This window comes from Prionailurus bengalensis, chromosome X (genome assembly GCF_016509475.1).
Source record: "Prionailurus bengalensis isolate Pbe53 chromosome X, Fcat_Pben_1.1_paternal_pri, whole genome shotgun sequence".
NCBI lineage: Eukaryota > Metazoa > Chordata > Mammalia > Carnivora > Felidae > Prionailurus > Prionailurus bengalensis.
Genome location: NC_057361.1, coordinates 112,972,112 through 112,987,026, shown reverse-complemented (window position 1 = coordinate 112,987,026; position 14,915 = coordinate 112,972,112). Strand labels below are relative to the sequence as shown.

General features: G+C 42.2%; 1 protein-coding gene across 4 annotated transcripts in view; it reads right to left on the bottom strand.

Moving 5' to 3' along the window:
• Nucleotides 1–14,438, bottom strand: part of SLC9A6 (solute carrier family 9 member A6) — a 54,903-nt gene extending 40,465 nt beyond the window's left edge. Inside the window, exons 1-6 of one of the 4 annotated variants that reach the window (XM_043571269.1) lie at nucleotides 14,379–14,433; nucleotides 14,020–14,244; nucleotides 4,267–4,466; nucleotides 1,708–1,785; nucleotides 1,363–1,439; nucleotides 947–1,059 (exon numbers count right to left, since the gene is read on the bottom strand). In XM_043571269.1, the coding sequence (XP_043427204.1) occupies nucleotides 947–1,059; nucleotides 1,363–1,439; nucleotides 1,708–1,785; nucleotides 4,267–4,466; nucleotides 14,020–14,188 (637 nt within the window). In that variant the 5' untranslated portion in view covers nucleotides 14,189–14,244; nucleotides 14,379–14,433. Of the gene's footprint in view, nucleotides 1–946; nucleotides 1,060–1,362; nucleotides 1,440–1,707; nucleotides 1,786–4,266; nucleotides 4,467–14,019 lie in introns of all 4 variants that reach the window. The other 3 variants (XM_043571268.1, XM_043571266.1, XM_043571265.1) reach the window with 3 other exon arrangements.
• Between the last annotated feature and the right edge of the window lie 477 nt (nucleotides 14,439–14,915).

Here is a 14,915-nt window from a genome sequence, read left to right as displayed (position 1 = left end):
GTGTGCATATTCTCTAGATTCCTAATGTGAATGTAGCTGTGAGGCTCACCAGTACTGTATCACAAAAGCCACAAACTAACTCTATAGAATTACATTCATTCTCCAGCTGTGCTCATATCAAAACTATTTCATAGCTGTAAAACCAATCCTTTAATGTACAGTAAGGCCCACCAATGATGCCAAATCACGCTTATAGAGGCACAACTGCCTTCTTTTTTAATACATATTTATAAATATTTTTATTTTTTTATTTTAGAGAGATACAGCAAGTGTGCAAGTGGGAGAGAGGGGCAGAGGGAGAGAGGGAGAGAGGGAGAGAGGGAGAGAGAGAGAGAGAGAGAGAGAGAGAGAATCTCGAGCAGGCTCCATGGTCAGCATGGAGCCCAATGTAGGGCTCAATCCCATGACTCTAGGATCATGAGCTGAGCTGAAATCAAGAGTAGGGCCCTCAACTGACTAAACTACCCAGGTACCCCACACAACTGCCTTCTAACAATCATTTAAAAACTGTTTTTCTTACTCTTAAATGCAGATAGTTGAATATAAACATTAGATTTTTAAGGAAATGGTTTCCAGAAGCTTGAAAGAATATGCTATTATTACCCATTTTAACTAATCTAGTTCATAGTCACCAAATACCCAATTACTAAAGATAGAACCAACCTGAATTTCTGAAGCAAAGGCCTTAGAGCCCTCATCTAAATAGCATCAAACTGTGGACCACTAATGAGCAAAAGTAATAAAATAAAATAAAAACAAAATGTATGTTTAAGCCAAAAGGGCCCATACATTTTGTTTTTTCCTCCACAGTTGGAAAGTATAATACTATGGGAATTTATGAATTCTACACCTAAAGGAAGGATCACACACACACACACCGTTTTGCTGGCAAACCATGGTACCGTAAGTACTTAAGAACTTAAGCTCCCCTCTCGTGGACACATACCTGGGTCAGTTGCTGATACAATGGCACCAAACAGCAGACAGTCTGTAAAGTAAAAATCTCCCGCAAGCTGTCCGGTCACTTTCATCAGTGTGACACAGCCATACATTATTGACCTGGTCAATAAACACATTTCTACTTTAGAGAAAACAGTAACTGTTACAGAAGTTAGAATATCCTAAGAGGATGGGTCTACTGTAGTACTCGGTGACTAATCGCAAATTTAACTCATGTCATTTAAATATGGTAATACCTTGGCCTTAAGGAAAATTCAAACAACTTGATATCTACGTGAATACATTTTACTGAAAAAGGTCCTTAGACACACTCAGGAACACAATACCGCAAAAATTGAATATGCATTATTTAAAAAGTATAATTTGAAGGATAAAAAAATGTTTTAATCTTCAAGTACTTACCCAATTACAAAACAAGAAATTGCTGTTCCAAGAAAAGCATATGCTAGGATAGACCCAAGGTTTCGAAAGAAATGTCTCTGACAAAAAAAAAAAAGTTATAGTGCGTTAGAATACTTACCAATTATTTGAAAAAGAAAAGGCTTTCTATTCTAGTCTGCTTTGCTAATATTAAATGCATTATTCATTAAAGGAAATAAGAGAAAGAATTTTTGTGCAGGCATAAATTTCAGCAGGGAGAGAAGGGAGGGAAACCTGGAAAGAACTGCCTATTTCTGAAGTGACAAAGATGAAAAAGCCCATGGAGGTTAAGGTCGTTCAAAGTATATGAAATACAAAAGCACTTACTCTTTTCAGACTATATCCTGCATAAAATATGATAGGAGGAAGCAATATGTTGAAAAATACTTCTGGATCAAAGGTAACCTGTTAAAATAAAGAGTTCTTTTAGATGAATTCCCTTAGGAGACCTCGTATTACATTATCAAATTATCAAAAAGAAAAAAGATTTAATTTTAAACTGGTGAAAGGCAAGAACATTACTGTGGTAACTGCAAAATATTTCATATAGGATAGCTGTTGTTCTATTTCTCAACCAAACGACAAGGAGACAGTGTCGGAGCAATCTGTTAAGTCCTATCTGTGGAAAGCGTGTTACAATACACGCATTAGGGGCACCTGGGTGGCTCAGTAGGTTAAGCTTCCGACTTCAGCTCACATCAGGATCTCACAGTTCGTGGGTTTGAGTCCCACGTCGGGCTCTGTGCCTGGAGAGCCTGGAGTCTGCTTCAGATTCTGTGTCTTCCTCTCTCTCTCTGCCCCTCCCCCACTCATGCTCTGTCGCTCTCTCGCTCAAGAATAAATAAACATTAAAAAATACTATGACATGGGAATGCAAGCTGGTGCAGCCACTCTGGAAAACAGGATGGAGGTTCCTCACAAAACTAAAAATAGAACTATCCTACAACCCAGCAGTTGCACGACTAGGCATTCATCCACGGGATACAGGTGTGCTGTTTCGAAGGGACACATGCACCCCATTGTTTATGGCAGCACTATCAACAGTAGCCCAAGTATGGAAAGAACCCAAATGTCCATCGATGGATGAATGGATACAGAAGATGTGGTATATATATTTATACAATGGAGTATTACTCGGCAATCAAAAATAAGGAAATCTTGCCCTTTGCAACTACGTGGATGGAACTGGAGGGTATTATGCTAAGTGAAATTAGTCAGAGAAAGACAAAAATCACATGACTTCACTCCTATGAGGACTTTAAGAGACAAAACAGATGAACAGAAGGGAAGGGAAACAAAAATAATATAAAAACAGGGAGGGGGACACAACAGAAGAGGCTCATAAATATGGAGAACAAACAGAGGGTCGCTGGAGGGGTTGTGGGAGGGGGGATGGGGTAAATGGGTAAGGGGCACTAAGGAATCTACTCCTGAAATCATTGTTGCACTATATGCTAATTTGGATGTGAATTTAAAAAAAATAAAAAACGTTAAAAAAATACTATGACATTAAAAATCTTAAAAATGGTGGGGGGGGCGCCTGGGTAGCTCAGTGTGTTGTGTCCAACTTCGGCTCAGGTCATGGTCTCACGGCTGGTGAGTTCAAGGCCCGCGTCAGGCTCTGTGCTGACAGCTCGGAGCCTGGAGCCTGCTTCGGATTCTGTGTGTGTGTCTCTCTCTGTCCCTCCCCTGCTCACATTCTGTCTGTCTCTGTCTCAAGAATAAACATTTAAAAAAATCTTTAAAATGGGAAAAAAAAAACCATGAACATATCTTTGCTTTAAATAAAAGAGACCTCAAACTGGTAACAAAATTTGGGGGTATGGCATTATTGCTGGCAAGAAGAAACAGACTTCTTACATAGGGAACATCCCTAAAAATATATAGCATAATATTACAGTTAAAATACTTCTGTGTGACTAAGATTTCTAGTCCTGACAGCCTATTTCTTTTAATATCTATTCCCTATAATAATACAGGCACCCCTTTCTGTTCATGAGGCTACGGTAGGATCTGACATGAACAGAAAGCAGCTACACACATAGCCCATGCTAAAATTTTATTTACTAGAACTTTTAAGGAACTGAAATTTTCCACAGGTGGAAAGAACTCTTGCTGCAAAGTAAATGAAGTTCGTATGAAATTTTAAAAAGCATTAAAGATGGTCAGGACCACAACCAAGTAGCTGTGAGAGCCAAGTCCTGCCCATGCAGAAGACAGAAATGGAGGCAAATGGCCAAGGGTGGGCGGAAAAAAAGAGACATGCGCGATGAAGCCCTTAGAAGCTTCATGGGAGGGGGGACTATGATGGGGACAGGAGAAAGCAGCTCCAGGAATGTCTGGGAGCCAGTAAGACTGCAACACAGCCTCCTACATAAAGCTTTATGCACAGCATGGTACAATAACTGATACTCAGAATGGGGACCCTGAAGTTGTGCCAGATTATGAATCAAAGAAAGATTAAATTGTCCTCAGTATAGAATACAATCAAAGCAAGAAAGAATTCAGAGAAGTATTAATGGAATATTTTAGGTATTACTCAATGTGCTGATGTACGATAAAACTCTAAAGACCATCTGCAAATTGAAAGAAATGCTTATGAATTCTGCTCAAGTCAATACTGGTCACCATTTATTACAATTATAAACATCATGCAGTGAAACAAAAAGGATTACAGTACTTAGCCTCAATCAGAAAATGAAATGTACAGATGTCCATTTCCTTAGCATTACGTTTGTTAATTGAGATCTTTCTCCATTTTAAAAGACAGATGATTTTAAACATCATTAAAAATTCATTATAAATTTTTCTCCTGAATCATTTTGCTGCTAGTTACATATACACTTTTTAAAAAAATCCCAATAGTCCCTTTAACTGAGAACTTACCTTTCTAAGCATTTCATTATCTTGCACGTTATTGAGTTCATGTGAACTGATCTCTCCTTTAAGTGTATATTCATAAAATTTCCCACTAACATTTACCAATAAGGTAGTTGGGCTTGACTGCACTTCACAGCTCAGGGTCACATTATTTACATCGCTTGGGACATGAATGCCATATCGAAGCACAAGGCCCACCAAAAGACCTGGAAATAATAAAAGAACCATATAAGCTCTTCTCTAGGACAAAGACTACTTCTTTTATACCCCATACATACCTTTGGGTTGAGAGCAGAAGAACTCTTATGATAGTCCCCTGTGCTTCAGAACCAATTTTTAGGCTGAACGCAGTTATATTTTAAAGTATTACTCAATTCACACATCTGAGTCCAATATTCATATACTACAGTGGGACAAGAGGGAAAAACATTCCCTAGGGTACAGCATATATCACTGCCTTTCTAAGTCAACAAGAAGTAAGTGACGACGAATGTAACAAAATGAAAAAACACCTTCAAATTACCTGCACACAGAATATGCTCTAAGGTGTCCCAAACGGACAGTGTGATCGTGTTAGAAATATGTTTACCACCTCCCCCTCCATCCGCCTATTCACAAGACTGTTAAACAAAACACAACATTTCTCAAGTTACTGAGAAATAACTCAACCCTACAGTACCGGGTTGGCCGAACCGTACACACTTAACAAATTGGAACGTCAATAATATTTGTGGATCGATCCAGTTCTTCTACCACTAAAAGGTCAGACTGTAATTTTAAAACATGTGCTTTAAAATCAAAACACGGAATAGAAGGTCTCAGCCTGGCACTATGACATCAACATATTGCTAGAATTGTTCTTGGATCATCATATTGGTATTCAAGGGTGCACAAACAAAATCTATGTTGATCAAACTATTTAATAATGGCTTTACTGAGATGTAATCCACATACCATAAAGTTTACCCTTTTAAACCACACAATTCAGTGGCTTTTAGTATATTGACAAAGTTGTATACTGATCACCACCATCCAATTCCAAAACATTTTCACTGCTCCAAAAAGAAACCCCATACCTATTTAGCAGTCATTTCCACTCCCCTCAACTCCTAGGCCCTGGCAATCACTAATCTGTTTTCCCTATATATAGATTTGCCTATCCTGGACATTTCATACAAATAGAATCCTATAATATGCGACTTTGTAGGTCTGCCTTCTTTACTTAGCGTCATGTTTTTAAGGTTTATCCATGTTGTAGCATGTATCAGAACTTCACTCCTTTTTACGGTCAAATAATACTTTATTGTATAGATATACTTCAACTGCAAACTGAACTCAAACTTCTGGATCTTTGCTTAACTCCAAGATGTACAGCACACCACTAGCACATTTTACCTCCCTGTTGCCTTTCACACTAACTTGCCAACCATCCTTTTAATATATATAAACAGAGTATTGTGCTGAGAAGGTCCCCAGGGTTCAGAGATGAAAACAAGGTCCCTCCCCCAAGTAGCCCTCAGTCCAGTTAGCAAAACAGACAAAATAAACAATTACAGCACAAGGTGTTATACAAGGTGTTATAAAAACAGAAAAGAGGTACCTAACCAAGCCTGAGGAAGTGGGACAATAGGGAAGCCTTTCCACAGATGTCACCTAAGCAAGGAAACAAGTAAAAGAGGTTTTCCAGGTAGGAGGCACAGTAGTACACATCCAGTCACAGAAGGGCGAGAGAACACAGCCCATTCAGGGAATCACACGTAGCTCGGTATGGCTGGGTTATAAAGTGGCAGAGCTAAGGTGTAAAAGATCGGCAAGAGCTGAGTCATAAAAGACCTTGCAAGTTGGAGAAGAGAGTTGAGACTCTATCTCGAAAACGAAAGGAAGTCATAGAAGGGTTATAAATAAACAGGGGCTTGACATCAGATGTCTATTTTAGAAAGAGATGGTTGGTCTAGACTACGGAGGTTCAAAGAGGCCAGAGAGAAGGCCACTGCAGTCATTCAGGCACTAAGAGCTTAGGGCTTAATCTAAGAGAGCAGAGAAAGGGACAGAGAAAGATTTTTAGAAGGTATTATCCTTTAGAAGGATTCAGTGACTGAGTAGACCAGGAGGAAGGGAGGAGACTGGGAGAAAGACTGGGCGCCAAACTGACTTGGCAACTGAGGTAAGGTGGGTAAGCTGGCCTGAGCCACCAGACAGGTAGCAACAGGGCCATTCTGTGAGAAAGGGAAAAGATTCACAGGGGAAAACGTACAGTTCTGTTTTGGACACGCTGAGTTTGATGTACCTGTGACACATGCACAGTGGAGTATGTGGGATCTGAAGCTCAAGGAAGTACGGGGTCTCAAGTGGAGATGGCTGAAGTCAGGTGCCTTTGAGATTACCTGGGGAGCAAATAAAATGGGAAGAGGACTATGGATATACGCCCAGAGCTTTATCCCAACATTTAATAGCCAACATGAAGCAGCTGGTAGAGGAGGGGCAACTGATGGAGGCGTCTAAGAAGGAAAAGCAACAGGAGTAGGAAGAAGAGAGGAGGGAGTGATGCAGTCAATGCTGCAGCAAAGTCAAGGAAGACAGGTGTTAAAAAGTGTCCGTTGGGTTTGGCAACGAGGAGCTCCCAGGTGACCTTGGTAAGGGCAGTCTCAGTGGAGTGGTAGGGGCAAAAGTCAGACCAGAGTGGGAAGTGATGAAATGGGGGCAGAGGAGAAGAGCTAAGAAGTGGGGAGGGAGCAGAGATGAGGGATTCTCCGAGGCAAATTACAGTCATGCGTTTTTTTAAAGTGAGCAGCAATGAATAACTACTACACGTCACGATGCTCTCAACCTTTTAAAAAGTTTTAACAAAGTTTCAGATTGAAAATAAATGAAAGAGAAAATATTTTCAGGCCATATATCTGATAAGGGACTAATATCCAAAATACATAAAGAACTCACATAGCTCAATAGCAAAAAAAAAAAAAAAATCTGATTAAAAAGTGGCCAGAAGATCTGAACGTTTTTCCAAAGAAGACATAGAGATGGCCAACAGGTACACGAAAGCATGCTCAACATCATTAAGCATCAGGGAAATGGGGAAATGCAGATTAAAGCCATGACGAGATCACCTCATACCTGTTACAATGGCGAAGATCAAAAAGACGATAAATAATAAAAAGTGTTGGCAAGGATGTGAAGAAAAGGGAGCCCTTGTGCACTGTTGGTGGGATTGTAAATTGGTGCAGCCACTATGAAAACTAGTATGGAGATTCCTCAAAAAATTAAAAATAAAACTCCCATATGATCTAGTAATTCTACTTTGGGGTATTTATCAGAGGTAAACAAAAGCACTACTCAAAAAGATAATATGCACCCCCATGTTCACTGCAGCATCATCTACAATAGGCAAGATATGGAAATAACCTAAATGGCCATCGATGGATGAATGGAGAAAGAAAATGTGATATGTACACACACACACACACACACACACACACACACACACACACACAGGAATATTATTCAGCCATAAAAAAGAATGAAATCTTGCCATTTACAACAATATGGATGGTCCCTGAAGAGGTTCACTTATGCTAAGTGAAATAAATCATACAGAGAAAGACAAATACCATTATGATACCTCTTATATGTGGAATCAAAACACAAAACAAAACAAAACAAAACAAAACCAAGCTCATGGATACAGAGAACAGACTGGTGGTTGCCAGAGACAGGAGGTGGGGTGGGAGGTGCAAGAAATGAGTGAAGTATACACTTATTTAAAAATTTAAAAAACGAGGGGCGCCTGGGTGGCGCAGTCGGTTAGGCGTCCGACTTCAGCCAGGTCACGATCTCGCGGTCCGTGAGTTCGAGCCCCGCGTCGGGCTCTGGGCTGATGGCTCGGAGCCTGGAGCCTGTTTCCGATTCTGTGTCTCCCTCTCTCTCTGCCCCTCCCCCGTTCATGCTCTGTCTCTCTCTGTCCCAAAAAAAAAAAAAAAAAAATTTAAAAAATGAGCCTGAGTGGCTCAGTCAGTTAAGCATCCAACTGGATTTCGGCTCAGGTCATGATCTCATGGCTTGGGAGTTCAAGCCTCATGTCTGGCTCTGTGCTGACAGCACGGAGCCTGCTTGGGATTCTCTCTTTCTCCCCCTCCCTCTGCCCCTCCCCTGCTCATGCTCACTCTCTCTGTCGTTCAAAATAAATAAATAAACTTTAAAAAAAATAATAATTAAAATTAAAACAATGAAAGATACACTGTGAAAATAGCCCACCTCTAAAAACCAAAATGAAAAAGTGATGGCTGGGTATCAACTGGGTTTGATAAACACGGCCTGGGTGAGAAAAGGCTATAGGTCCATAGTCATCCTGCCTACATGATACGGTAAGAGCTCTTTTGTCTACTATCCCATAAGACCTAATTAAGAGGTGCAGAAAAAGTTACCCCCTTATGTGTATGTGCAAAAATCAAAGCTAAGCTACTACAAATAATAACAGCAGTACAAATTCTTTCCAAGTCCTTAAGCCTGACTGTGTAAGGAATGGTATCTACCCATTCTATTGAACTCTGACTCAAAGCTGAAATGTCGCTGGGTGCCCTGAGGAGGGCTCAGCGCTTGGACAAATTTGGAACACACACTTCGGCAGTTAAAACTTCAGTGAGGAGAATAATTACTTAGGTTGGAAAAAATCAAGATCCTTTTATTACAGCATCAGACATCTGAAAAACTGGAATTTCTTTGAATAAAGTTGACAGTTCAAGTTAATTGGGGTTCTGTGAAAGGTCAAATCATCATCACGGAGTTAAAGCAATTCTCAGTCAAGAGAAAGGGCACAAAAAGAGGGCTTTGTTAAAGGGATAAGGCGGAAACTTCTAGCCTCCCACAGAGGCACAAAAAAATATTGATATCACGAAATTTAAAATCACCACTAACAGGCAACAAAGAATACAACCACAAAGCGCTATCTTTCACAAAACGGAGAGACCCCACCCCTCCTACACATTCTTGACCCTCTGGTGTTGGAACCCCTCCCAGGGATAAAGAACTCAGTATCACCCAGAGCCACAACACCGTATAGGTCTCGCCATCAATGGAAATTGATTTTCTAGTAGATTTCAGCCCATTTTCCCAAGCTATCACACTAGAAGCCTCTGACAGTCAAAAATATGGAAGGAACATCACTGGGATATTAAGTGTGGCCAAAATTGATAAAATTTCAACAGATTAACAAGTGTTCGTATGTACATATATATTTATATACACATAGTGTATGTAGGTACATATATATTTATATACACATATCTGTGTATGTGTGTATATAACATTTATCTACTTCTTGAAGAATGCTGTTAGATTTTGTTTTAAAAGTCAACTCGACTTCAAGACAGCCAAAAAAAAAAAAAAAAAAGGCAAGGCCTTTGCCAGCCTCTGGTTAGTTTTACATGTGTTTATTTTTTTGTCTTCTAGCACATTCCCTGTAGTAGCTCTTCCAATCTTGACCCTCCTTCTCAGATCCTCAATCTCACTGCCTACTTTTCAGAGAAGCTATAGGCCATCTGATGTACACTGCCTCAATCCCATGCCTCTCCATGTCAACATTAGCTCATTTCCCCTAACCCCCCCCCCCTTCTCAGGGAAAGATCAACCTCTTTTCCAAGGGAATCCTTTCGCCTAGCACCCTGAGTCAATCAATCTCCATCCTAATTCTTTCTGCATATATTATCTGATCCTCATAACCTTATGCAGTCCACACTATTATAAATCTCTCAGTCACTGTTTCCTCATCACTAAAATGGGGATAAATGATTTGCCCCACAGTATTTGGCATTAAGTGATAAAAACCAGCATGGAAATCTGGTTTTTCTATTTCCAAAGCCTCTCTAATTTTCTAATCATCTCCTGGCTCTCACCACTAACTGCTTCAGTGGTTAAGGTCTCCATTCTCTCACAATCCACCTCCAAAACCCTTACAACTGTAAGTATTATCTTTCTACATATCCGATCTCATGAAATTTAGTACAGCATAGTGTACGATGTAGGAGAAAATGCACAAGTTTGAAAGTCAGATAGATGTATTAATTCTGGCTCTATCAAGTTCTAGTCTGTGACCTTAGGGTAGATAACCTCTCACTGGACCTCAGTTTTCTCAAATGTAGTAATGAGAATACTAACCAGTTTATCGTTACAGTTAAGCTTTATCTCTTCAATATAAGGCAATATGGTTCCAGGCTAAGAGAATGGGGCTTCTGAGCCAGGCTGACTGGGTTTGAATCCTGGCTCAATACTTACAAATTATGTCACTTCAGGCAGGTCATTTAACCTCTCTGTGCCCCAATTTCTTTACCTGTAAATGGGAAAGATAACAGTACCCATCTCACAGGGTTGTTAGGAGCTTTAAATGAAATGATACTTGTAGAGTGTGTTATAATGCTCAACAAACATTACCTATTAAGGCACTAGATCGTAAGTGCTTTGTGGGCAGGGATGATGACTCATATCTGTATTTCCCATCACATCGCATACGTCAAAGACACTTAATATTTCCTGATGAATCACATCAGTTAAGTGTAGGATCCCGGATACTATAAGTTTCAGGCAAAACATTTCTTCCCTGTCCCTTGCTTTTTATACAATCTGTAAGCACACTACAGTGGGTGATCACTTTTCAGACTTAATTAACTACCCTGACAATTTTTACTAAAGGTGACTCACTTTTAAGCTTCTTAAGCAAGCGAGCCCAATGAATAGAACACTTGGGTGCTTTCACACTGTGTCTGTAGCTGTAGCAACTAGGCTATATTACAATCTAGAAACTGACCATATTGGCTTTTTTTTTCTTTTTTTATTCTTGTCTCTCAAAAATATAAAGGAGAGGCTTATTTTAAATAGCATTTTTCCAGGATTTAGGAAGCTAAACGGACATCACAGAAATAAAACTATCAGTGGGCTGAATCTTGGAGGGCTGGATATTCCCAGAGTAAGGAGCCTATTCATCTGGAAGTCAAGCTGAAAAATAAAGGTCTTAAAATAATATATTAACATAACAGCTCTGATGGTATAAGAGTCATAAGAAAAGGTAAATGGCAGACAGTCATTAGGATTTAAAAACATCAATTTCCATGGCACTGAAAATACTTCGACCCAATCCCATCTATTCTCAAGTTAGACTTGGGAATTAGTCAGGAGGCTGTTCATCCACAGCCTCCATTGCCATAGTGAGAAAATGGAACCGGCTACAGAATGCCAAGCCGTGGCAAACCAAGCCCAAAATCCTTCTACTTTATATTCTGCAAGGGACACCTTTGTTTTTCCTTCACAAAATACTAATGCTAAGGTATTCCATCACCTTTCACTAACTCAGACACACCAGGAAATGCAGTCAGTAATCCCACTTTCAATTTAGCTCAAGAGTTAGAGGAGGTTAAAGATATCAACTACCAAGGAGCAAATGTTTCCAGGGCAATTCTAAGTCCTTATTGGATAGGAAGGAAGGAAGGAAGGAAGGAAGGAAGAAACCACTACGTTTGCCTCTTAACTTATAAGAGAAATTAAAAGAACTGTTCTGAGCCTAACCTGAGAAAATGCAGTTATAAGAGCAGTAACAATAGTATCACAGTTATCATTTATTGAACATTTACTTAGGGGTCAGGTACTAAGCTAAAAACAATTCTTCCTCGCAATAATCCAACTATCATTTTTCCCAATTTATAGATGACAGTGTAAGAGGGTAGGGGACTCTTGTCTAAGATCACGCAGAACAGATGGCACAGTGGTACAGGAACCCAGGTCTGGCTCTAAAGCAGGGGTTGGTGACTTACAGTGATGGTTTGTTTTTGCATGGCCCGAGAGCTAAAAACTGTTTTTACATTTTGTAGGTTTATAAAAGGTTTCTAAAAAGAAAAAAACAAAAAGAAGAAAACGCAACAGAGACACAGAGACATATGTGACCCACAAAATCAACACGAATTATTATCTGACTCTTCATAGAAAAAATTAGCAGACCTCTGGTCTTAAAGCCTTGCACCTTTAACCACTACATTGTACTCTCTCTCCATACGGAGGGAAGAGGGTTCTGTGATCGGTTCCTTATTTTAACACCATAATACTCATTTGGCATTTAACTAAATTTAAGATGCCATTATTTTGTTTATATGGCCTGTCTGCCCAAGAAAGCAAAGTTTTTTGAAGGTGGGGATCTATTTCTTTGTATTTTCTGTGCCTAATACATAGTTGGCTGCCTAGCAAATGTTTGTTGAGGGCAGTAAATATAAATAAATCATGTATGCATTTGATTTTACATTGTTATACAAGAAATTATACAGAGATGTGTAGCTTATCTGGCCATTTAGCTTAAGGGGTGCTGTAAATAAAATGCAAAAAAATACGAAATATGAAAACCAGCTAATATGTCTAAAACCCAAGAATCCTAGGAGATACTTGCACATAGGCTTAGCATTTTATTACCTTACAAATGAAAAAGAAGCCGGAGTTCATGCATTTTCCCGATGCACACAACTACCTTGTTGGGCCACCCTTGAGATGCACATTCTAGAAGTCTGTATGGACTGGAAATGGCTGGGGGGGGGGGGTGTGGGGAGGGTCGTGGAGAAATGTCTTTTTGTGCCAAGGCTGCTTCTACCGATTTGCAAGTCCGGAAAACAAAGCTCAACAAGCTCATCAGTGTAAGCTTGTTCCACGTGAAGATAATCTTCACTCACAGACTGCACTCATCTTTTCAGCCGTCTATATACCCTCACGACCACATTAAGACAGTCGGCAATATGTATCTTTTCCTCTCACGAGGCCTCCGCACAGGCCAAAACGCCTGTGAGCCCATGGTTTGCTTTGCCCTACTCTCAAGACCAAAATATAAAAATACGCAAATAAATCTCAAAAAGAAAGCACACAAAGACACAAGGACTGAAGCCATTTACTCAACGATCGGTCAATAACCTTATGCCACCAGCGTCACCCATACTGCCTATGTGTGGTGTTCCTAATTACTGTTCGGCTGAACTGTCCTGATCATCCTATAGTACAACACAGCGCTGGGAGATCTTTAACTCTTCCCTGTCCTCACCTCGGTACGCCTAGATGAGGAGGGTCGACCGCACGTATACTACTCAGATGTTACAAGCATAGTACAATAAACCAGGACATCATTAAAAATACCCTAAGCCTTGTTTATAGCTTCTTTCGCGTTCAGGGCTACACGGGAGTAAGGTTTTCATTCTCAACCTCGAAAGGACAGGGCGTAGCAAGAGCGGGGGTGATGGGTAAAGGTGGACTCTTGGCTCCAAGAGGACGCCAGATTCTGAGCAGCAGAGGCACTACTGCAGCTTCAATGGACCTTAAACAAACTGACACCCCAGAGAAATGGATCGCTAGGCTGTCTTCCCCTCCCCCAGTCCCCAGCCCAATCCCAGACACCGCACCCACTCCCTTCCCATCCTCAGTCCCGGGTCCCGGTCCCGAGCTCGGTAGGCAGAGGCGGGGGTGGGGGGGGGGGATGCGTGGAAGAAAAAGGGGGTGGGGTCGAAGGAAAAAAGGTGTGGACACGCAAAGGAAAGGGGGTGCGAGGCAGAGAAAACGGGGGACGAGGCCGAGGAGGAAATGAGGTGAGGCAGAGAAACGGGGGTGAGGGGGCAGGCGAGGCAGAAAATACAAGGCATCAGAAGGGGAGCCGAACACAGGCCGAGCAGGGCCAGGAGAGGAGGCGAAGCAGCCGGCCTTCAGAGAAAGGGGGAGCGCCAGGGGGCGGACATGGGTTGAGGCACTTGCCATAAATCATAGCCAGGCCGGTTTCGTGCAGGAAGCGGGCCCGGCGGTGCTTGAAGAGCCAGATCGTGAGAATGGTGAGGGTGAGCAGCAGGATGAAGATGAGCAGGTTGGCGCTGTCCTGCCGGTGGCTCTCCTCGGCTTGCTTCTCGGACACGATCTCCTCGTCCATGGCTCTCGCCGCTCCGCCGGCGCCGTCCGAAGCCCCGGCCCAGCTAAAGACGCCCACTGCGAGGAGCAACCAGAGCGGCCGCATGAGCGGGCGGGCCCCGGGGCCGCCGCCGCCGCCGCCGCGGCTGAGGGGCGCCCGCAGCCAGCCGCGTCGAGCCATGACTCCCCCCGCCCCCCGCCCCGCTCCTCACCCGCAGCCACCCGCGGTCGGACCACTCCCCGAGGGCTCACGGGAAAGGGGCGGGGCCCCAGGGAAGCCGTCGGAGCGCGCGCCGGCGCCGCCGCCGCCGCCGCCGCCGCCGCCCTTAAAGGGGACGCGACACTCCCGGCTGGTTCGGCCCCATCCCTTCGTCTTTCGGGTCTCCACCGCACGGGTTTCCCCCAGCCCCGGACGCGCACCCTCAGGCACTGCCACGGAACGAAAGGCTGTCGAATCTAGCCCACGGCCTTCTGGAAAAGAACCCTCAGCTGGGCGTAATCAAGCCGAGGCAGATCGCGCTAGGTCTACTTTGGTCCTAGCCTTATAGCTCTCAGGGGACTCGAGCTTTCATGAGCCATCTCAATATTGTCCCCCGGTGTCTCTTAACTGGATAAAAAGTTGTCCCCTTGGGAGATGGCTGAAACTCCATCTCATTTAAATCGGGTTCTCCTTGTTCAGCCCTCACTGGGAAAAACAACAACACTGTAGTAGCTCATAAAAGAATCGACTCAAAGGCAAGGAATATGCG